The sequence below is a fragment of the Globicephala melas genome, chromosome 21, assembly GCF_963455315.2.
Source record: "Globicephala melas chromosome 21, mGloMel1.2, whole genome shotgun sequence".
NCBI classification, from domain to species: Eukaryota; Metazoa; Chordata; class Mammalia; order Artiodactyla; family Delphinidae; genus Globicephala; species Globicephala melas.
This window is the reverse complement of record NC_083334.1, coordinates 31,390,134-31,415,237: the sequence shown is the minus strand read 5'-3', so window position 1 is coordinate 31,415,237 and position 25,104 is coordinate 31,390,134. Positions and strand designations below refer to the sequence as shown.

The 25,104-nt window shown below is 40.0% G+C and overlaps 1 protein-coding gene across 5 annotated transcripts in view; it reads left to right on the top strand.

Annotated features, from left to right (window-relative positions):
• Nucleotides 1–25,104, top strand: part of ZMAT4 (zinc finger matrin-type 4) — a 343,860-nt gene that overhangs the window by 220,693 nt on the left and 98,063 nt on the right. For 3 of the 5 annotated variants that reach the window (XM_030834018.2, XM_060291503.1, XM_060291501.1), the window contains exon 5: nt 9,516–9,743. The exons of 1 other annotated variant lie outside the window; for it this stretch is intronic. In XM_030834018.2, the coding sequence (XP_030689878.1) occupies nt 9,516–9,743 (228 nt within the window). The remainder of the gene's footprint in view (nt 1–9,515; nt 9,744–25,104) is intronic. One more of the 5 variants, XM_060291502.1, reaches the window with a different exon arrangement.

The following is a 25,104-nucleotide window of genomic DNA, read 5'->3' as shown; positions in this document are numbered from 1 at the left end:
CTTTCTCTATCTTCCTCCAGACTTAGCTTGCACTTTATCTCCGCTGTGTTTCTGGCACTGATCACTTTTCTCATCTTTGAATCCTCTGTAAATATTCATAGGCTATAAGAAACGATCCAGGAAGCTGGCTCCCTGATTGAATAGCTGATGCCACTGGATAAGTAAATCATTCCCATCCCTTAGCATGGCGTATGGATCAGGTGATGCCGGAGAACGATGGCAGAATGAAAAGAGCAGGAGTTAGTATCCGTTCCCAGGGTTCAGCTCATCGGCCCTCCCTCGTCCTCTAGCAATACTGGCTGTGGTCTGGGTGATGCTGTCCTGCTCACCACTCTAAGGATGACACCTGCTGGGGGCAGGCATGGGGGTGGCAGTGAGTCGAGTCTCTCCCCCAGAAGCTGACTTTCTGCCTCTCAGCTGAGATTTGTGAGGAGAGGCACTTCGAGCAGTGCCCAGTTAGCAGGTCATTAATACTTGCTCAAGCAATAAGCAAAGTATACAGTAGGATGTCATAACTCTTTGTGTCCAAACAACTTAATGAGTATTTGTGTCCTAATGACTTAGCAGCCGTGTGCAAAAATAATGCACGTGCATTGAAAGAAGTCTTAATTTTGTACTTTATCCTTAAATAACCACGCTGACTAATGGATGCGTTTGCCTGTTGGGCACTGGGTAACTTCTCAAATCTTTGAATTAGACTGGACTTTGTCAACCTCATTTCCTGTTCCTCATTGATTGGTTGGATGGATTGGAGGTACACAGCAGCCTCTGGAAGTCCAGCTTCAAGGGAATATGAGCTCACTGAAAGGACTGTAGCATCTCATGCTGAAACTGTGAATTACCTGGAGATAGTGGTTCCTACAGGGTCTGATGGATTCACGATGCTTTCTCAGGATTTTAAAAGATCGTATGGGCTCTCCTGTGTGTTCACTGCACCATCCAGGGCACCTCTGCACAGAGTTTGAGAACAGAGGCGATAACCGTAGATTTTGAGACTGAACTCAGAGGGAATAAAACACCTTAACTGAATAGTGTTTGAAAACCGAATGCCATGAGTGTATTGTACCCACAACGCAGCAGGGCTTTTTAAGATCAGTCTGGACAGAGAGGATGCTATCACATCATCTTAGCAGAATGTCCTAAGGTAAAACCATGATTCCTTCTCTTACACAGATAGCTTGATGGGGAAAAAACGAGTCCCCTTATTCCACAAGGCTTGATTTAACACGCACTGGTTCTGGGCACCTGGGATACGTCAGCGGACGAAATAGATAAAGATTCTATCCTCCTGAAACTTACATTCTGTCCTCCTGTTTCCAATGCGTAAAAGAATGTGGAGTACCACAGCCTTAGAATTCTTTTGTCAAACAACATGAGAAAGTTATAAAAGGACTTTTATCTCCTCCGAAGTTCTATTTAATGGCTTATTCTCAAAGATTAAGATTCTGCAGAAAACAGGCGTCCTTAAGATATTTAGAACCTAATCAGTGACTGAACCAGAGGGAATTATTCTACATTAATGAAAATCAATAATCTATGAATAGGATATTAATGAAGACTGATGATCTATGAATGCAGTGTGGGTGAGGAAGCAATTCTCACTAATAGGCTGATTATACTTAGACTGTTGATACAAAATTGAATTGGAACGATGGTTCTGGTAAGTCACCCTCATCTTTGTTTATTCTCAGGAAGTGTTTAATGGTACATACTTTGGAACTTGGGATATTTGATAGTGTTCTTTAATTTCCTTCCTGTCATCGAAGAAATAGCACCTGGATTTTTCTATCTTGCAGCTTCAGGTAGCAGTATTCACTTCCAAACATATCAGATGAGAAGGAAGAGAGATACTTCCTTTTATCTAAATCATCAGAGCCACTTCAGGGTCGGCTGTGGTGGGAAAGGAGTTGCCCCATATCTTTTGGAGAAATAGGAGAAGCTGGAGCTTTTATATGATATTCTGACTGAGTTCGCTTTCTCTCAACCTATCCCACCCCCATCAAAAATAAATTAATAAATAAATCAGTGCAAAGAAAATCTTGTGAGATTTAATCTGAGACCTCGTTGTGGCACCAAAAGTCCCTTAAGCAGTGTTTTCTAGACTTTGCACTAAAAGAAGTTCGCATGAAATGTGACCTGTATGTAAGATGAAAAATAGAAATGTTTTTCCCCTGCATCAAGGGTTGTATGAGTATAAACCACATCACTCATCATCCACAACTTAAAAATAACCAGTGCTAAGATTTTTATTTATAGCCTTCTAGACTTTATATATAGTTTTATATGTCTATGTGTATAATTTAATAAGTAATTTGGTTTACATCCCACATGTAACCTCCATCTTTTAATTTATATTATATCCTGAATGTTTCTCCAGGTCACTAAATCTCAGACTATAGCGACCCACAGTTTATTTAATTCATCCCCACTTCATCTAACTTGTTTTTAATCCTATGAAGTAAGTTTAATGAAACCATCAAAGATTTTAAATTTAGCTATCACAAGCCATGTATTAAAACATGAAAATCCCCTGAGTTGATATTAGCTGAAATGTACTAGTTCTTTTCTTCATTTATTCATCACATGTTCATTGAGCGTTTATCATCTACACAAGAGGCACTCTCCTCTGTGAGAAGTACAGAGGAAGTCTACATTTTGAGCTCTAACTTTGCACAGTTTGCGTGGAGTTGAGGCATCTACCTGCAGAAGAGGCTTGACTGTTTGGAGGCTGAGCTGTCGATGTGTAGTGACAGCCACTCCTCAGCCGGGCACTAAATGGTCCAGTCACATTGAAGTGTCAACTGCATTTGCAAAAAAACAGTGATACTTGCCGAAAAATTCCTCCTGTCTTTCTTTCTTTATTTATTTATTTTGCGGTACACGGGCCTCTCACCGTTGTGGCCTCTCCCGTTGTGGAGCACAGGCTCCGGACGCGCAGGCTCAGCGGCCATGGCTCACGGGCCCAGCCGCTCCGCGGCATGTGGGATCTTCCCGGACCAGGGCACGAACCCGCGTCCCCTGCATCGGCAGGCGGACTCTCAACCACTGCACCACCAGGGAAGCCCCCTCCTGTCTTTGATATGATTTAGGATAGGAAGAAAAAAAAGAAAGGCAGTGGATCATAGGGACTGGAAATCAGAAAAATTATTTTAGAGAACATACATATTTCCAAAGAATCCCTACTGAGAACAGATGCTGAAACCCAGGAAGTGTGTCCTGACTCTGTGGTTAATTTGCTTGTTTATTTGGCCTGTTGCTCCCTTGGCATCACTGGGAACTGGCTGACATTGAAATATGGTGCTGGGCCTCAAGTCAGAAGGTCTGGTCTTTGCTATTTCCTTTGCTGTTTATTAATTAGGGGCCCTACGCTGGTTGATTTATCTCCCTGAGCTTCAAGCTGCCCCATTGGTCAAACTGAATTTGAGGGCAACTCAAATTTTAAAAAATACATGGAACAAATGAAATAGAATAAACTGCATGATATCACAAAACTTGGAAGAATTAGTAATGTAGATAAGAACCCTTAGGTGAGAAAAACACATGCTTTTTTTTTTAATGTATTATGGACTTTTATTATTTTTAGAGGTTAGTTTCCATTTAGTTATTACAAAATATTGGCTGTTTTCCCCGTGTTGTATAATACATGCTTGAGCCTTTCTTACATCCAATAGTTTGTAACTCCCACACCCTCCCCCCCATATTGCACCTCCCCCCTCCCCACTGGGAACCACTAGTTTGCTCTCTATATCTGTGAGTCTGCTTCTTTTTTGTTATATTCACTAGTTTGTTTTATTTTTTAGACTCCACATATAAATGATATCATACGGTATTTGTCTTTCTCTGTCTGACTTATTTCACTTAGTATAATGCCCTCCAAGTCTATCCATGTTGCTGCAAATGACAAAATTCTGTTCTTTTTTGATGGCTGAGTAGTATTCCACTGTGTGTGTGTGTGCGTATATATATATAATATATACGCACACACACACACATATATACATGTATATATGTATGTATACCACAACTTCTTTATCTGTTCATCTGTTGATGGGCACTTAAGTTGCTTCCATATCTTGCCAACTGTAAATAATGCTGCTATGAACATTGGGATACATGTATCTTTTTGAATTAGTAGAGAACCACTCATTTTAAACTGAGTCCATTTATGGGATTATTTTGAAAGCCCCCAGATCCTTTGTAAGAATGTATGAAAGAGGGGGAGAGAAAAGGAGGAACAAAGAAGAAAGGGGAGAGAGAGAGAGAGAGAGAAAGTGTAGGAGATAGAAGGTGTTATTGAAAGTCTCACTTGTGGAGGTGTGAGAGTTGAAGGGCGCCCTGTGACTGTGGACTGGAAGGCAGACAGGCAAGTGAGAACACCATTTCCTGGAGGTTGTGGTACCCCCTTCTCTGGCAAAGGACACCCACTTGGTGACCTAACAAGTAAACCTTTGAGATCTATCAGTGGATCCTGTCTGCTTGGTTGAAAGAGAACCTGCTCTGGTCTCCTGAACAGTTACTTCCAAACTTTTTCCTAATTCTTTTCTCCAGTGGGATGTTAAATCAGGTCTGATCCCAGAGGTTAGGGTGACCAACTCATCCCAGTTTGCCCACAACTTTCCCTGTTTTGACACTGAAAATCTCATGTCCTGGGAACCCTCTTGGTCCCAGGCACACTGGGATCGTTGGTACCCTGTCAAAAGCCGAAGTGAGTATTTGGATGCTATATTCAATGAATCAGAGTAATGGTTTCCTGTTTGAAAGTAAAGTTTCCAGAATGAGATGCATAATTTGTACTCTCTGAAATGTATAAAGATAACCTTGTGGAAACCAGCAGCATCAGAGATTTGCCGAAGGTCGCACAGTTCTGGGGTGGTAGAGTCCAACCCAACCTTGATTTTCAATTTTGATTCAAAGCTATTTCCATTCCCTTTATACTACTACCTTTGTTTGCCTTTATAGGAAATATAAACTGGGTTTTAGTTGGTGAAGACAGTTGGAAACAGAAGCATAGGAAACATTAAACTTTGGTGCTGCACCAGGATAGTAGGATTATTAAAGAGGAAAAGCTACCATGCAAATGCAGCATCAAACTACTTTCTTATGTGCAGGATAAGATTCTTATCTGATGAATATTCTATAGTGTATTGCTCCTGCCAGAATATGATGTATAAGGTATCAATTGATGAAATCAACTCTGAAATGTTTTTTAGGGCCCAGTTTAGAGAAAAGTGAATTATGCTTCAAGAGTCAACATTTATTCAGACTGCAAATGTTTGACATGTTTTCCATTTCTATCAAAAACAATAGATGGCTATAAATCCTCAGAAATTGGTAAGGATGCAGGAAACTTTGGAAGAAAGATTCAATTTCCTTCAGAAAAGTAAATAGAAGTCCTTTCACGTTACAGGTCAACTGCATATTTGTAGCTTTTATTAGCATTTCTAAGTCATAGCAGAATGATTCTGGGTGGCTGCCAGGATGGTACAGCCCCAGTTTGAGTTTTATCATCACATGGCGATGTATTATTGAATTTGGCAATGAGGTTTTTAAGAGACTTCTTGTTTCTCTAAGTCCCTATAGAAATAATACCATTTGGTTTCATCCAAAGTAGCTAAAAACTTCCCTATCTGATGAAATCTCTGGGTAGGTAGGAAAAGGCTTTCTAGATATTGTGACAATTCATTTCCTGAATTAAAATGTCATTTAGCAACTATTTATTTGTATATCGGTTATTTATTTTTTATTGAGGCACGGTTGATTTACAATATTGTGTCAGTTTTGGCTGTACAACGTAACGATTCAGTATTTTTGAAGATTATATTCCATTTTAGGTTATTACAACATATTCGGTATAATTCCCTGTGCTGTACAGTAACTTATCTATTACTGTTGCTTATCTATTTTATGTGTAGTAATTTGTATCTGTTGATCCCATACACTTAATTTGTCCTTCCACCCCTTTTTGGTAATGACAGGTTTGTTTTCTATGTCTGTGAGTCAGTTTCTGTTTTGTATAAACATTCATCTGTATTATTTTTAGATTCCACATATAAGTGATATGTAGTATTTGTCGTTCTCTGTCTGACTTACTTCACTAAGTATAATAGGTCTCTCCATGTTGCTGCCAATGACAATATTTCATTCTTTCTGTGGCTGAGTAATATTCCATTTTATATATATATATATATATATATATATATATATATATAAAATATACACGGGTGTGTATTTATATGTGTGTGTGTGTGTGTGTGTATATATATATATATATAGAGAGAGAGAGAGAGAGTTGTGTTCATGTCTTGACTATTGTAAATAATGCTGCTGTGAACAACACAGGGGTGCATGTATCTATTTGATGTAGTGATTTTTGTTTTTTCTGGATATACACCAGACTGGAATTGCTGGATATATAGTAGCTCTATTTTTAGTTTTTTAAGGAACTCCATATGTTTTCCGTAGTGGCTACACAAATTTACATTCCACCAACAGTGTACGAGCTTCCCTTTTCTCCAACATTTGTTGATGACGGCCATTCTGACAGGTGTGAGGTGATACCTCATTCTGGTTTTGATTTGCATTTCTCTAATAATCAGTGACGTTGAGCATCTTTTCACGTGCCTGTTGGCCATCTGTATGTCTTCTCTGGAAAAATATCTATTTAAGTCTTCTCCCCGTTTTTTGATTGGACTTTTTTTTTTTTTGGATATTGAGTTGTATCAGCTGTTTGTATATTTCAGATAATCACTCCTTATTGGTTGCATCATTTGCAAATATTTTCTCCCATCCCATAGGTTGTCTTTTCATTTTGTTGATGGTTTCCTTTGCAGTGCAAAACTTTTAATTAGGTACCCTTTGTTTATTTTTGCTTTTATTTCTTCTGCTTTGGGAGACTGATCCAAGAAAATATTGCTACAACTTATGTCAAAGAGTGTTTCACCTGTGTTCTCTTCTAGGAGTTGTTCGGTTTCATGTCTTACATTTAGGTCTTTAAACCATTTTGAGTGCATTTTTACATATGGTGTGAGTGAATATTCTAATTTTCATTGTTTTACATGTAGCTGTTCAGCTTTCCCAACACTACGTGCTGAAGAGACTGTTTTCTCCATTGTATATTCTTGCCTTCTCCATCATAGATTACTTGACCGTATAAATGTTTGGGTTTACTTCTGGTCTCTCTGTTCTGTTCCACTGATCTTCTTGTCTGTTTTTGTGCTAATACCATGCAGTTTTGATTACTGTAGCTTTGTAGTGTAGTCCGAAGTCTGGGAGGGTTATACCTCTAGCTTTGTTCTTTTTTCTCAGAATTGCTTTGGCAAATTGGGGTCTTTTGTGCTTCCATATAAATTTTATGATTATTTGCTCAAGTTCAGTGAAAAATGTCCTGGGTATTTTGATAGAGATTGCATTAAATATGTAGATTGTTTTCAGCAATATGGCCATTTTAATAATATTGATTCTTCTAAGCCAAAAGCATGGGATATCTTTCCATTTCTTTAAATCATCTTTGACTTCCTTCATTAATGTCTTATAGTTTTCAGCATATTGGTCTTTCACTTCCTTGGTTAAGTTTATTCCCAAGTATTTTTTTGATGTGATTTTATTTATTTTTTTTTACTTTTCTTTTTGATATTTCATTATTGGTGTACAGAAATGCAACAGATTTCTGTATATTAATTTTGTATCCTGCAACCTTGCTGAATTCATTTATTAGTTCTAATAGTTTTGGGGTGGAAACTTTAGGGTTCTCTATATAGAGTATCATGTCATCTGCAAATAGTGACAGTTTTACCTCTTCCCTTACAATTTGGATACCTTCTGTTTCTTTTTCTTGTCTAATTGCTGTGTCTAGGACTTCCAATGCTATATTAAATAGAAGCAGTGAGAGTGGGCATACTTGTCTTGCTCCAGATTTTAGTGGGAAGGCTTTCAGCTTTTCACCATGGAGTATTGTGTTGGCTGTGGGTATATCAGTTATTCAATCTAAAAATAAAATCCACATAAAAGTGATTTGAAAGCTTAGTGAGTTGATCAGATGGTTCATTAATTTGTTATTGAGGTCCCAGATCTCAGCTTTTCCTTGGAATAACCCTAATTTTCATAGTCTTGCCAGCTGCACTCCACATCACAGAGGCAAAGACAAAACAGAAGGCATTGCTATATTGCATGATGACTAATGGGCCATGTGAGAGTTTAAATTTGTTTTCTTCTCCAAAAGATTTGGAGCAGAATTTTTTCTAAAATTAAATTATGTCCCATATAAAATACAAAGATAACTGAGGTCTAGAAAAAAATCCCTTGGCTTATTAAGAAGTATGAAAAGAGTTCTTAGGGGTATTGAAAGGAATATTGGTTTTGGAAATTAAGGATTTGCTTGGAGTCCTGCCTTTACCATAACTAGTTACCTTACCTTCAGTAAAACTTTGGCATCTCTGAAGTCCATCATCTGAGAAACAGGATAATAATCCAACTCATAGTTATTGAAAAGATGAAAGCAACTTGTGTGTTGTAATGCATAAAAAAGTTATTTTTGTTTTCTGTTAGTAAACTCTTCCAAGTTAGATTCTCTTTTTTTTCCTGGACCCAAAATAACTGTAAGCTCACAATGAAATATGTTAATAGCTGAGGCTGTGCAATCTCAAAATAGTGATGGTATGTCTTTTTCATGTAGATAGCAACGTCTGCTCTATAGTGTTTGTCTTTTGGTCTTTTAAAAAAATATTGTATTTTCAATGTCAATTTTAGCAGGTATGGATTGAAAATAACCTCTCACAATAAACAGAAATGACTGACAATAAAATTAGCACGATTTCATCAGTTGGTACCATCCATGCAACTGACAGATCAGCTTCTATCACTTTGACAAATCCTTTACTTACTAGTTATTTCCATCTATAGCACACAAATGTTTAATTCATTCATTCAGAATCTTTCAAGTCGTGATTGTACAATGTTTGCTTCAAGTTTTGGCTTTGATTAATAAATCACTCCCTTACCTCCGAGATCTTTTTTTTTTTTTTTTTTTTTTTTGTGGTATGCGGGCCTCTCACTGTTGTGGCCTCTCCCGTTGCGGAGCACAGGCTCCGGACGCGCAGGCTCAGCGGCCATGGCTCACGGGCCCAGCCTCTCCGCGGCATGTGGGATCTTCCCCGACCGGGACACGAACCCGTGTACCCTGCATCGGCAGGCGGACTCTCAACCACTGCGCCACCAGGGAAGCCCCGAGATTTTATTTTTAAAAACCTTTCTTTCCTCCTAAAGGATGGTTTCCTGACCTATCAGATGGAACCATAACAAATTGCAAACTTTGACGCAATAAGTTAGGAATTTTTAATTGTAGCCCAACTTCAAAAACAAAGGCTGGCAAAGATCATTTTTCCTGATCTCAGTAAATTCTTGGATTTTTGAGCTCTAGAATGAACGGGAGACCCTTTCATCTTCAGCTGTTGAGGACACGTGCACTCAGGAAGGGACTAATGTGGCTTGTGGTTCTCTCTGGTTGTTCTTCTCGCCAGCAGCGCCTCTGAGCTCACTTAAACCTCCGAGAGTGGACACTGCTCCAGTGGTCTCATCTCCCTATCAAAGAAGAGATTCAGACAGATACTGTGGGCTCTGTGCAGCCTGGTTTAACAATCCTCTGATGGCCCAGCAGCATTATGATGGCAAGAAACACAAAAAGAATGCAGCAAGAGTTGCTTTGTTAGAACAGCTTGGGACAACTCTGGATACGGGGGAATTAAGAGGTAAGAGAAACTCTTCTTATTTCTGCCACAGAACTGGGCTTTCAGAGAAAGTGTTTTCATAAACTGGGATGATTCTTCCTATTGCTTTGCTTACTAAGGACAATTCTAGGATCCTCCAAAAGGAATAGAAGAAAAAGGAAATGAGCAGAAAACTAATTTTTTCCATCTCCTTTCTTTCAAAGTATTTGTGATTGCCATATTTTTATTGACTACATAGTAGTCAATACTATGTTCAGATCAAAACCACCCACTCATGAACCAGAGTTTTTCCTTCTGCTTTATCTTTAAACACCTTCTGGAATGAATGCTTTTGTACATGAGCAGTACAAGAGCAGATGCAAAAAAGGCCAAATGGTGTTATCTTAATTTTAAACTTTTGTGCTTTTATGAATTCAGCCAAAACAAAGCAATACATTGGCTCCATTTCATGGATTAAATTAAGCCCAAGGCCTTTTCGTGGGCATATCTAGGAAGCTGAGGTAAGGCAGTGCTGTGGACCACTATAGAATCAATACCTGCTCCTCCCGTCCCCCATCTGTTAACCTATTTTCTGGGTTGATGGCAACCATGGAGCATTTTAAGTTCATGTGAGATTTTACAGAAGTTGCTGAGTGGAGACTTGGAATCATAGGGTGAGGATCAATCCTATGGATTCCTGAGGAAGCCACATACCATTCTGTGGAACCTAATAAAATATTTCATCAACAACAACCATTTAAACATTTTTTGATCACCTAAACCGTTTTGATCAACTGATGTTGGCAGTGTAGAAGTAGAAATGCATTTTCTCAGAAGAATAATTCTGCAAAGGGTGCTCTACTATACCTCAGATATTTTATGGTTTAGATATACTTTTAGAAGTTGGCCAGGAGATCGTCCATCATAATAGCTGTAATAACAAAGTTTACAAGTCAGTTCTGAGAATGCAACCTGGGTTTGAGCTGGGTTCGGTATGTAGAGCCTGCAATTCTTATTACCCTTACCAGGCTATGAGCCTCCAAGGGAAAATAACCTGGTATAATTCTAGACCAAATAAATGGGACAGAAGATCTTGCTGTGTGACCTGACAGGAGGGACAGGTCACTTCTGATTATGTTGGTTGGGGAAGACTTCCCCAAAGAAAAGGACTGGAGTTGGAACTAGAAAGGTGGGTGGTCTTTTAGCAGGTGAGAAGGTATCCCATGTGAGCAGAATCATGTATGTTTAGGCAAAAGAGAGGAAAAGATAAGCTGTCGCTGGTGAATAAACAGATTATCACGGAAAAAGCCTATCATACAGCATAGATTTAGGACTGCAGGTCCATTAGGAGATCTATGGAGCTTGATGAGAGACTGATTTTTCCAAGATAATGATTAAAAACAGCAAATGAGAGCAAAGAGGAAAAACACTATTTTTGTGGAAGTTTTCTAGCTCTAGAGAAACAACATGGAGCTTAATATTTCAGTATGTTGGATAATCATGTTGCAAATGCTTTTGAATTGTTGGTACTATTGCTGTCTGCTGGGGAATTTCTTGTGTTCACAGTCTCTGTCTTGTTAAAAATACAGGAGGAGTATTTTTTAGCTGAAGGCCTCCCATGTCTCGCTGTTCCTGGCAGATAACAAGTCTGCTCCGCGACTCCTTCATGGCAGGCACTGAAGGAGAAAAATAGGGCTTTATTTATGTTTTGTGCCAGATATTATGACTCGTAGAAGAATTATTCCTAGAGCACATTCTTCTTGTCTGTTTTGAATTATCGGTGCTGCATCTTTTAGGTACAGCCATGTCTTAATGACTTGGGAGTCTGGATTCTGTAACATTTGAGTGGTTTGTCTTTTATCCCAAAGACAAAAAAGGCTGCTCTTGGACTTGATAACTCAATGTGGTTCTGACTCAGTAGCACATGAAACACGATTAGCATCGAACACAGCGTCCTTGAAACCGACCTTTTCACCCACCCCAGGTGACATCTTGATGTATATGTATTCAGGCATTAAATATTGCAAAAGTTTAGGGAATCAAGCAATGATGGTAACCTAGCATGTTTTAAAACACACGGGCATGCGCGCGCGCACACACACACACACACACACACAGTCTTCTATTTCTGGAATGCTTCTAGTGCATGGTCGATCAATTAATAAAGGCAAAAATGCTAACCAGTAAATACAGGCATATCCATAACTTTTAAAAAACTGGTGTCAAGCAGCTGGAGGATGGCAGTGTCACAGGCTTCCTCTCCTTCTTAGCACTTCTCAGTTTTTAATTTTTTTATTTTATTTTATTTTTTTGGCCGTGAGGCACGTGGGATCTTAGTTCCCTGACCAGGGATCGAACCTGTGCCCCCTGCAGTGGAGGCATGGAGTCTTAACCACTGGACCGCCAGGGAAGTCCCAGCACTTCTCAGTAAAACCCTACATCATTTACCGGTTTATTATGGTTTTCCTGATTTCTCCCTACTCACCCTATAGACTGTTAGCAACTTGAAAGCAGGAATCTATGTCTGCTTTGCCCACTGATGTGTTCAAAAACACCTAGAACAGTGACAGACACAGAGTAGGTACTCAATAAAATTGCTGAATGAATGAATAAACAGAGAAAGCAGAATTTAAAAGTCACCTAAAATTCTGCATTTTTTAACATGGCAATACTTTTCATTTCCAAAAGGATCCTGATTGAATAATTTTTACAAGACATTATTTATGATTTTTTCTTCTAATTTAAAAAGACGATGTATATTTTATATATTGTGAAAAGCAGAGATATTAAGTGTTATATAGTTCACGGAGTGTAACCCACACTCCTACCAAGATCCATAACTTTTCCATCATGACGTCATTCCCACGGGCCCCATCCCAGTCAATCCTAACTTCCCATTCCAGGGAACCAATTTTCTTATTTCTTTTACCAAAATTTAGTTTTGCCTGCTCTAAAATTTCATATAATTGTCACAGAAAGTATGTATTTTTCTGTGTCTAGCTTCTCATATTGTTTTTTTTTTTTTTGGCGGTATGCGGGCCTCTCACTGTTGTGGCCTCTCCCGTTGCGGAGCACAGGCTCCGGACGCGCAGGCCCAGTGGCCACGGCTCACAGGCCCAGCCGCACTGCGGCATGTGGGATCCTCCCGGACCGGGGCATGAACCCGCACCCCCTGCATCGGCAGGCAGACTCTCAACCAGTGCGCCACCAGGGAAGCCCTCATATTGTTTTTGAAACGTATCCATTTGTTGCATAAAAAGCAGAGTAGCCCCTTGCTCTTTATCACGGAGTGGTTTTCTTCTAGACAGAAATCCCACAATATGTCTAGCCATTCTCCTCTTGACAGTTTTGGGGCTATTTTGAATAAGGCTTTCATGAACATTCTTTTTGTTGTTGTTGTTGACAGATGTTTTTACTTCTCTTGTTAAATACCTCAGAGTAGAATTGCTGGGTCATAGTCATAAGTTGGGTGTATTTTTAACTGAACAAGAAACTACCAAAATGTTTTCCAAAGTAGCTGTATTATTTTGCACACCCTAAAGCAACACATATGAATCCCATATCCTCACCAACGTTTGTTTTTATCAGTCTTTCAAATATTAGTCATTCTAGTGGGTGTAGGAGAGTATTTCATTATGGCTTTAATTTGTGTTTCCATGTAGACTAATTATGTCAAACACTTTAAAATGTTGGTCATTTGTATATCTTCCTTTGTGAAATGTCTGTTCCTGTCTTTTGCCTATTTAAAAAAACTGGTTGTCTGCCTCTTTATTTATTTAATTTTTTTAACATCTTTATTGGAGTATAATTGCTTTACAATGGTGTGTTAGTTTCTGCTGTATAACAAAGTGAATCAGCTATATGTATACATATATCCCCATATCTCCTCCCTCTTGCATCTCCCTCCCACCCTCCCTATCCCACCCCTCTAGGTGGTCACAAAGCACCGAGCTGATCTCCCTGTGCTATGTGGCTGCTTCCCACTAGCTATCTATTTTACATTAGGGAGTGTATATATATCCATGCCACTCTCTCACTTTGTCCCAGCTTTCCCTTCCCCTTCCTGGTATCCTCAAGTCCATTCTCTACGTCAGCATCTTTATTCCTGTCCTGCCCCTAGGTTTTTCAGAACGATTTCTTTTTTTTTTTTAGATTCCATATATATGTGTTAGCATACGGTATTTGTTTTTCTCTTTCTGACTTACTTCACTCTGTATGACAGACTCTAGGTCCATCCACCTCACTACAAATAACTCAATTTCTTTTTCAGTTTCTTTTTATGGCTGAGTAATATTCCATTGTATATATGTGCCACATCTTCTTTATCCAATCATCTGTTCATGGACACTTAACGTTGTTTCCATATCCTGGCTATTGTAAATAGAGCTGCAGTGGACATTGTGGTACATGACTCTTTTTGAATTATGGTTTTCTCAGGGTACATGCCCAGTAGTGGGATTGCTGGGTTATATGGTAGTTCTATTTTTAGTTTTTTAAGGAACCTCTATACTGTTCTCCACAGTGGCTGTCTCAGTTTACATTCCCACCAATAGTGCAAGAGGGTTCCTTTTTCTCCACACCCTCCCCAGCATCTATTGTTTATAGATTTTTTGATGATGGCCATTCTGACTGGTGTGAGGTGATACCTCATTGTAGCTTTGATTTGCGTTTGTCTAATGATTAGTGATGTTGAGCATCCTTTCATGTGTTTGTTGGCAGTCTGTATATCTTCTCTGGAGAAATGTCTATTTAGGTCTTCTGCCCATTTTTGGATTGGGTTGTTTGTTTTTTTGATATTGAGCTGCATGAGGTGCTTGTAAATTTTGGAGATTTATCCTTTGTCAGTTGCTTCGTTTGCAAATATTTTCCCCCATTCTGAGGGCTGTCTTTTCGTCTTGTTGATGGTTTCCTTTGCTGTGCAAAAGCTTTTACGTTTCATTAGGTCCCATTTGTTTATTTTTATTTCCATTTCTCTAGGAGATGGATCAAAAAGGATCTTGCTGTGATTTATGTCATAGAGTGTTCTGCCTATGTTTTCCTCTAAGAGTTTTATAGTGTTTGGCCTTACATTTAGGTCTCTAATCCATTTTGAGTTTATTTTTGTGTATGGTGTTAGGGAGTGTTCTAATTTCATTCTTTTACATGTAGCTGTCCAGTTTTCCCAGCACCTCTTATTGAAGAGACTGTCTTTTCTCCATTGTATACTCTTGCCTCCTTTATCAAAGATAAGGTGACCATATGTGCTTGGGTTTATCTCTGGGCTTTCTATCCTGTTCCGTTGATCTATATTTCTGTTTTTGTGTCAGTACCATACTTCATTGTTGAGTAGTAGGTAGAAGGTTTTCATATATTATAAATACAAATCCTTTGTCAGGTGTACCCACTGTGAATATTTTCTCCTACACTATGACTTGGCTCTTCACTTTCTTAAGTAATGTCTGGTAAGCAGACACTATTGAATTATCAAAGTATAATTTCTCTTTATTTTCTTTCATAATCATTGCTTTTTGTGTCCCATCTAAACAGTCTTTGCCTACACTCATGATCAAAGGTAATCTTGTATATTTTCTTCTACAAGTTTCATAATTTTAGCTTTTACATCTAGAATTATGATGTATCTCAAATTAATTTTTGTGTATGGTGTGAGGAAGGGGTTGACATTCATTTTGATTTTAGATATTTACCCAGTTGTTGCAGCAGATTTGTTGAAATTATTATTTTTTTCCTCGTTGGATTTTCTTGGCGCCTCTTTTGAACATCTATTGATTGTGTGTGAGTCTATTTCTGTACAATCTATTGTGTTCCATTGACTTATTTGTCTATCTTTATGCCAGCACCACACTGTACTTATTTATAGCATTAGAGAACTTTTGATATCAGGTAGTGCAAGTTCTCCAGCTTTGTTCTTTTCTCTCAAGATTGTTTGGCTGTTCTAAATCCTTCACATTTCTATATAAATGTTAGAATCAGTTTTTCAGTCTCTACGTAGAAAGTTTGGTGGAATACTGAATGGGACTTCGTTTAATCTATAGATCAATTTGGGGAGATTTATTTAAATGACTCACAATATTGAATCTTACAATCCATGAACACCATATATCTCCCTATTTACTTCTTTCTTTAAGTTTTATCAGCACTGTCACGTAGTTTTCCATGTAAAGATTTTACACATTATGAGTTGAATGTATCCTTGAGTACTTTGTGCTCTTTAACACTATTATAAATTTTATATATATATATTTTATATTTTTATATATATTTTATAATTTTATATATATATATATATATTTTTTTTTTTTTTGCGTTACGCGGGCCTCTCACTGTTGTGGCCTCTCCCCTTGCGGAACACAGGCTCCGCACACACAGGCTCAGTGGCCATGGCTCACAGGCCCAGCCGCTCCGCGGCATGTGGGATCTTCCCGGACCGGGGCACGAACCCGTGTCCCCTGCATCGGCAGGCAGACTCTCAACCACTGCGCCACCAGGGAAGCCCTAAATTATATTTTTTGAAATTTCATTTTTATGTGTTTCTTACTGACATATAGAAAATACAATTAATTTTTATACATTGACCTTGATTCCTGTGACCTACACATAACTTTCTACCTATTATTTGTATATAATTTAATAGCACAAAAAAACCTTGTACCTTTTGTATTTTTTTGGTATCCACACTATTTAGTCATTGGAAACTCTACAGAACCGTATTAGCTTTCTGGCCTTCCTTTGTTTCAAGTGGCAAATCAAATTTTTAAAAAGGAAATTATTCTTGTAGATTAACAAGGGATTTTAAATGAGATTGGCCTAAATAGTTATTAATATGAATAACCTGGTTACTGACTCAAGTTTAGTGATATTTGTTCCAGAAAGTAGATGACATCTGTCTCTACTTCCAACTTTTAGCTTAATAAGAAAAACGGCCACCTCTTTCTGAACATGGAGTCCAATGTAGAAAGCAAAGGAAGTTATTGAATTATAGAATTATAAATTCCAATGGACAGAAAGTGCTTTAGAGGTTTTCTTTGTAGTTCAATTTCTTCTTGCTAGCATAAAACACAGATATAAGGCAATTTCTTATGTAGAAACAGGGAGAGTATAAATTATGAATTTAGAGCTCAGTGAAAATAGAATATTCATTTTGCAGACATTTATTATTTATTCTTTTAAAAGTGTTAGGATGAGAAAATGCAGAGTTATTTCGTTGTTTCGGAGGAAACGAAAACAGAGCAAAAGAATTCATTTGAAAATTTCATGATGTTTCTGAGCATCAGATGCAGACAGTGCTGGAAAGGACATCGAACATCATGAATTATGCCCCTTGTTTTTGCAGAGCAGGGTTCTGGGGCCCAGAGAAGTGGGGTAACTGTCCCCTTCTAAGTTATGGCTCTGGATCGGAGGTGCGTCCATTTCCAGTGACTCCTCGTTGACTAGCTAGAACTCTGATGATTAACTCTTTTGTTTCAAAACAGTTAAGTTTGGGAACTTATGTATATTTTAGTATTAAACTCTCTTTGAATTCAAGTATAGAATGGGCACAGTTCAACTCTCAGCTTTCTGGGAATGAATGATTTACAGGGTACATCCTATATTTTAATAAAAGAGTTTTCTCCACCTTCGTGACTCCATCTCAGTTAGAGAGAATCTAGAAAAGGCAAAGAAATCATATTCACTTTTCCCAGGGGCCTGGGATTGAGAAGCAAAATTCTGTGAAGAGAAAGCTATTTCTAGAGAGGCTGCTAGAATTGATGACTCCCTCTGTAATGCAGCTTCTGCCTTTATTGGAGGGAATGGGGAATCATTTCCAGGGGTTACAGGAAGCTTACCTAGGACTTCAAATCATAAAAGTGGTATGTGAGTGAGAATGAGAAGACTTTCCTCAAAACAGGCAGAACACTGGAGTGAGAGAGATTTACTTTTTGAATTATTTCTGCTGTGGACTTTCAGATGATCATGGGTTCCTCTTAATATTAGTTTGGCCTTTGCCCACGTGGCAGGCGGTAGACAGCTCGGTCATATCATTCAGTGACCCTCCTCCACCTTCAGGTCACTAAGGTACCTGTGCAGGGGACTTGGGCACTGGGGCTTCTCCAAGACCAGGAAAGGAAAGGCAGTCTAGGTTAAAAAATGAACAGTTTCCAAAGGCAACAGGTGCAACTATTGCTGTGCGACAATCACCTCAAAATTTAGTGGCTTAAAACATGGTAAACATTTATTATCTCTCAAAGTTTCCAGGGAGGAATTGGGGAGTGGCTTGGCTAGGTGATTCTGGCTTGAGGTTTCTTATCACTTTGCACCTGAGATGTCAGCCTGAGCTGCAGTTCTACTTCTAAAGGTGGCTCATTCCATTCTGGAAAACAGAGTCGTGGTTGCCGGTCATTGGCGGTGAGGGGAAGAGGTTGACTGCAGTGGGGCCGTAAGAGGGCATCTGGGGGTTGTGGAACTTGTCTGGACCCTGATATGGCTTCCTGGCTGTATGTGTTTGTTTGTCAAAACTCACATAACAGTATCCAAGGAGGGAGTGGGGAGAGTGGCATGTCAATTTCAAGAGCCAAATAAAAGAAGAAAGAAAATGTGAGCCACTCATATGTTGGCAGGAGGCCTCTGTTTTTCTCCTCGTGGGCCTCTCCCAGGAGTTTTGAAGGTGCTCGTGCTGTGGCCCTGGCTTCCTACAGAGCCTCGGGTGAAAGCCATCTTTTCTAGGGTGCTCCAAGGTCACATGGCCTCGCTTCCATCACCTTCTGTTGGTTAGAAGTCAATGCCAGTCCCTATTCGAGGGGTGGTTGGGAATTCAACTCCACCTTTGAAGAGGGGACTACCAGAGAACACGTGGACATTTTTAAACCACCACAATCAGAATGCAGGTGGACACCCGACCTATGTGACAAATACTGTGCTGTCATACCCTTTGTAGACTTTGGAGTGGAAAACATCTCATCCACAGGAGGCATTAATATATGCAATAAACACAAGTCAAGGATTTCATTTTAAAAATCTGATCGAGGTTTCTGCCTATTCTCATGAGGACCAGGTCAACAGAAAATAATTTCTCTGAGATCCTCTGCCCAAGAATTGATGGATGTGACAGCGGGAATCAGCAAAGACAGGGCACACTTTCCCAGCTGAAGGTTGCTTGAGAATCTCCATTTGAGTTTTCAACAATCCTTCCTTCATCCGACAACCATTTTCCCTTAGGACATGGCCACTCCAATACGCTTGGGGATTCCAGAGTTTTGGGGAGCAAATTAATTGGAGTTAACAGTTTGCTCGTGGGCTCCTAATCTCCCTGTGAGATGATAGAAACAGAAATTCTGATCAGGTGACTCGAGGTCAAGATTTTAGAAACAAAGCTTGTTATGTGTTGATTGATTTCCTCTTTGATGCCTTCTTTGATTTTTTTCATTTATTTTCCACTTCATTCCACTAACATTGAGCTCCTATCTGGTACCAAGCACAAAGTGCTGGAGATTCTACAGTGAATGAGAAGAGAAGGTTCCTATTGAGAAGAAGCAGGAAATAAACAAGCAAAATACATTTAGCCTGTGACAAGTGCTAATGGGAGGTGTGTTCCTTTAAATGGGAAAGTTAGTGACAACCACTCAGAGAAGCTGACATTTTGAACTGTGACCTGAAGGCTCCTGACACGAAGCACCTGCCCCTTCAAGCAGAGGTGCTGGCAGGTGCAAAGGCCCTGTGGTGGGCAGAGGGCCTGAAGCTAATGAGAGGAGAGGGGTAAAAAGTGAGATTGTGACCTAGATGAGGTCACACTGCATAGATCCAAATAGGTCATGGGAAGAAGTTGTGATTTATTCTAAGTGCACCCAGGTGTTTGCATCTCATTTTATTTGTGAATCCAAATGTTCCACCTTTTCTCTACTTTAGGGCTTAGTTCATTTCCATTCCGGGTCACCGGCTCTTTCCTCTCTCCAAGAGCAGGTCCTGCTTCTGTCATTCCTGGGGACGCACCCTTTACCTGCTTCCTTTGTTCAGGGCTACATTTCTCAAATCACAAGCAGGTTTTTCGGGTAGCAGCCCTTTCTGGCCGGAGGTCCATCATTCATTCATGGTTTTCAGGACTAAGAAAAAGCTCTGGAGTTCCTTTAGTATGAAAGTCCTACTGACCAAGGTCTCTTTAATAGTTTTTTTTTGGGGGGGGGGCCTGGGGGGAGAACCGAAATTTCTTGACAGTCTTGGGGAGGAAACCAAGCTCGGGAGGAGCATGCTGGTTTCTGGAAAAGAGCAGGGGAGTTAGAAGGAGATGCATGAGGTGCATCCAGGCATGTTTGGGCAGCTTATTCACAGGAAAATGGACCTAACAAATCCCTATTGAAGTCTTCATTTCAGAACAGAGGATTCTGGCCACTGATTGAGCCTTGTTTAAATGGGCAAGTAAAAGAGCCCTGTGAAGGTGACAGTGGGCGTGGGAATGGAGGTGGAACTCCCAGATGGTGCGATCAGAGGCGTCAGGTGAACCTTGAAGGACACTGGAAGATGTGCAGGTCAGGCAGCTGAGTGGGACCGCACTGCCGGCTGAGGACGGACCCCACGCAAAGGCCTGCGAGCTGGAGGGACAGCAGCGCCCCCTGGGGGAACTGTGTGGGATGGCTGGAGCTTAAGGCCACTTTGGGGGAAAATGGGAGAAGCACCTCGAGAAACAGTCAGATCATGGCGCCGGTTGAATACTTCCAACCGAACCCTGAAGGTTATGGGGAGTAACTTAAAGATTTTTGGCAGGAAAGTTACGTCTTGATATTTGTATTTTTGAAAGAGACGTCTACAGACAGCAGTGTGGAGCCTGGATTAGAAGGGAACTGGATGGGAGGCAGGGAGATTCATTGGGAGGCTACTAATTTAATCCAGTGAGAAATTATGCCAACTTGAGCCAAAGAAAGTAGCAGCAGGAATATCAGTAAAGGGAAAAAATGAGGAACAAATTGGATGTGAATTCAACAGAATTTGGTGGACAGTTGGTCCTCCAGAGCCCTTGACAGCTGCGCCTTCCATGTACAGGCAGGACCTGCCCATGATTGACTCTCAACTGCGTACCCAGATACCGTCAGAACCTTCTGCTGAAGCGCGAATCCCAGGGCTGGGCATTTGGTGTTATCTGTCCTGATACTTTTAACCCAGTCGTGGTCTTGTCAAAGTTTCTGGAAGGCAGGGTCCATACCTTCTTATTCTTTGTATCTCCTACGGGATGCAGAACAACGTATCATTGATGGAAGGTCCTGAAAGGATGCCTAGAATCTGAGTGGTCTCACTCCTGTTAACCAGCTCCAGGTTTTCTGGTGCGCTCAGAATTATGGGTCTCAAACGGATGATTGAACATTTCCCAGTGCTGAATACTTGATAAGAAATTACTATGTCAAGTATTTTTATTCCATTTAATAAGTTAAAACAAAAGCCTTAGTTCATTCCTTATAGGAATATTTTCAATCTCTGAAAGCTGTATGTATTTTATCTAGTTGAGGATCAGCAGAAAATAGGACCTTTAAGCAGGTATGATAATTATAGAACAATTGAATGGTAGGGGAAGAGGTACCAGAAGAAAATGCTCAGCTTAGCTTATACCTGGTCCTTTTTGCATTATTATTTTTAATGTGTTTTGACACGTCACCTGTTGCATCTAGACTTGCTCTGATGTCCAGAGCCCATGTTTTGGGTTAGATAATTAAACTGCTTAAATGGCTCATGTTCCTGTCATATTATTGGAATGGGAAAATAGGGTGATATGGAAGAGATCATTTTCATTCATTCATTCATTCACTCACTCACTCATAGTTACTAAGTATCTATTATGTACCAGGCTCTGTGCCAGAAGATTTACTTCATATTGAAATGTGTGCGACTCATCATCCAATCTCAAAGCTTTTAAAGTCTTGAGAAGAGCAGGGAGAGCAAAATAATACATTTATTGAAATAAATATAACACAAAATATGAAAAAATAAAGTCAGAGCTTAAAAGCCACTCCAGCATGATGCTTTGGGAATTGAAAGTAGGGAAACAATGACTTCCAACCTGGAGTTAGCATCAGGACACATGGAAACTGATGACCGGTTTCTTTAGAGCAGAGGAGTCAGCATGACTAAAAGTGTAGAGAGATGGCAGAAGTATGAGCACGATTAACAATCCAGTTCACTGGAGTCAGTGAGATAAAACTGAGAAAACAGATCGGAACCAAATTATAAACAGCCTTACATGTCAGGCAAAGCTGAACTTTATTTGATAGCCACTGACATCTTTTGTTTTTTGGGTTTTTTTTCTTGAGTAGGATGATGGCCGGTCTCATCTGTGCTTTCGGGGGATAACTCTGTGATGGATTGTAATGGGGGGTTCAGGAGGCCAGGAGACTGGATAGAATTGATGCAGAGGCCTGTGTGAAGGCCTGGAGGGGCCCAAGGTCCAGCAGGGGGAGGGAAGAAATGGGACCAGTGAAAGATACACGTATTTCTCTTTGCTCTGTTCAGCAGACTTCCCCACGTCAGCCAAATGAAAAGAAGTCAGAGCATTAGAATTCTCAAAGACACCTTGGGAACACTCATAGGAAAAATAGAAATGTAATGAGTGATATGGGTAATGACAAATTTCTGTTCACTCTCAAATCCAACAAGAAATGTAGTTGATGAACATTCATGGCAGTCTGTTTACATCCCGTAGGGCCATTCTTTCTTCAGCCGAGACAGATTCTGGTCCATTATTGCTTTTCATGAAGCTAATGAATGGAGCACTGTCTGAAGAAGCTGGGTTAACTCTTCATCATCACTGACTGGGCTCCAGAAGGGATGAGCTCGGCTTTTCAAACAGAATCATTCTGTCTCCATGTACGCGTTGTGGGCAAACTCATCAAACAGAGAACTACAAAGCCACTTGGACTTCTAATTTCAGAGTGGGCTAATACATTGGAAACAGCCTTAAATTTGACACATGGAGACAGTGTCCTTGGTTTTGAGATGCTGACCAAGAAAAGGGCAAAAGCAACGTCAAAACACACCCACCAAAAATCCAGGTTACTTAAGTGTTCTTTAGTTGCCAATTTTGGCTACACTGAGGAAGCTGACAGTATCATGTGAAGATGCTTTCCTTCCTCAGTGCTCTAAGGCTTCTCCTCAGTATTGATCGAAGGTCTCTATTGTTTAGTTTAAGCTCCAAAAACAGAGATCGTATTTTACAAGAGCTCAGCACGGTGTTTTCCTAAGGTTCTGGGAATACACATCTGCCGTGCTGGCTCTTAAAGAGCTGCGGGCTTTGGTAGTGGCTCTGTTAGTTGGGCTTTGTATTCAACAAAATAAGGGATGCTTTGGGAAAAGATGCAAAATCAGGAGAAACCTGTCTTTTAACAAGTGGGAAACTTTTCTTTGTTTCCAAAATTATAGCTTTAACTGCACGCAAAAGAGTAATCATAAGTCAATTTTTTTCAAAGCTGCTACCGATAGACCTAATTTTCTGCAATAGATGGAATTCTATAAAGTGGATTATGAACTGAGATTAAGGTATACAAATGTCAGGTTTACTCAAAGGAGAGCCTACTGACGGATGTTTTTGTTCACTATCTTATTTTGACTAATATTTAATGGGCACTTAGCGTATAACAAGCATTGTGATAAACCCTGGGGTATAAAGATGGCATTGCCCTGAAATATAAAAGACATTCTTCCATCTTCAAGAAGTCCACAGCAATATTTTGAAAAGCTGTTTACCTGAAAATCTCTGGTGTATCCTGCATACATAAACGTATAGAGATACAGGAAGGAAAACACACCCACAAAAGCGTAGTGCGTTCTACACGTTCGATCTATTTTTCAAACAGCTTCTGCTACCGGCAATTATCATCTCATGTGAACAGTTCCCCAAGAAACTGGGGATTTTATAGTTGACGTTGATGTAAGGGAAGAAGCATTAGGCACCCTGGTAAATTGTGTCTGGAACCTTTGTGTGGCTATATGCCCAGGGTGGAAACTGCTACATGCAAGTGGAGACAGTCAATCCTATCGATGCTTTGCTCTAATGGAATCACTTGAAAGAAAGATCTCTTCATTTATTCATCCACTGGTTGGTCAATGAATCCTCATTAGGTGATTATTATGTTTGTGTTATATGTTATCATGCTGGATATTGGGATGCAGTAATGAACAAGACACAGTCATTGACTTCCGGAAATTTCCACGCTTAATAGGAAAAGCAAGCATTTTAACATTATTTTAAAAATGTATTTAAAATTCCCAAACGATTTACATGTCCTTACTGTATGAAATGGGAAAATTTTCCTTAAAATCTTGGAGAAAACATTTTCATTTAAACATATACAATAATAAAACTAAAGATTTCCTTAGAAATATGGAGGCTGGTGGTGTGCTGCCAGTAGAAACGTTATTTACCAAAACAGATCTTTTATTTGAGAGGTATGTATGATGCCTCCGTTAGCTAAGTGGGTTCTTAGACCTGGGTAATGAACAAAAATACACCATAACTTGAGTTTGGAGTCTATTTTTGCAAAGTATGCCAATGTTACATTTACTAAAATAGCTAGTGGACCAGGGGAGTGGCAGCATTGCTTTTCACTGATACCAGCTGGCTAACTGTTAACAGATTTGAAATGAGTTATCAAGCACTGCTGTTTTGTAAATAAGAGTCTTGAGTTTTTATGCTGTTACGCGTGAAAGAGGGGCATCTATCGCTCACTACAAACCCTTTTTTTTGGTGGGAGCTGTGGTTTCACAAAGTCCTGGTTACTCATTAAGGTTTGGTATAATGGACTCAGAGCCAGAAACCCTGGAGTTGAGTCCTGTCTCTGTTAAGTAGCTGGGAGATGTTGATGGGTCGCTTCACCTCTCTGGGCCTCAGTTTCCTCTCTTATATAATGAAGGTGTTGGGCTGGTCATCCACAATGTCTCTTTAGCATCACCTTCCATCTAGTTTCCATCCCAACCGTCTGAACCACAGAAGAACACTTTATTGTAAGTCCATGTGCTTGGGGTGTGGACAGCTGAACCTCTGGAATAGGGTCTGTTAACAGATTGTCTAAGACCGGTTTTTATGATGAAAATAAATGTTTTGCTTTGTTTTGTTTGGGGTACACGGGCCTCTCACTGTTGTGGTCTCTCCCGTTGTGGAGCACAGGCTCCGGACGCGCAGGCTCAGCGGCCATGGCTCACAGGCCCAGCCGCTCCGCGGCATGTGGGATCCTCCCGGACCGGGGCACGAACCCGTGTCCCCTGCATCGGCAGGCGGACTCTCAACCACTGCTCCACCAGGGAAGCCCTTCCTGGCTTTTTTGACCTTCGGACACTTTCTTTGGGCTGGTGAGAGCTCTCATTTGTCCTGGGGTAGTTCCAGGTTTATCAGCTGTGCTGGTCTTCAGATATGCGAGGCCTTTTTGCCCTTACGATCCCATAGTCCCATCTGTGT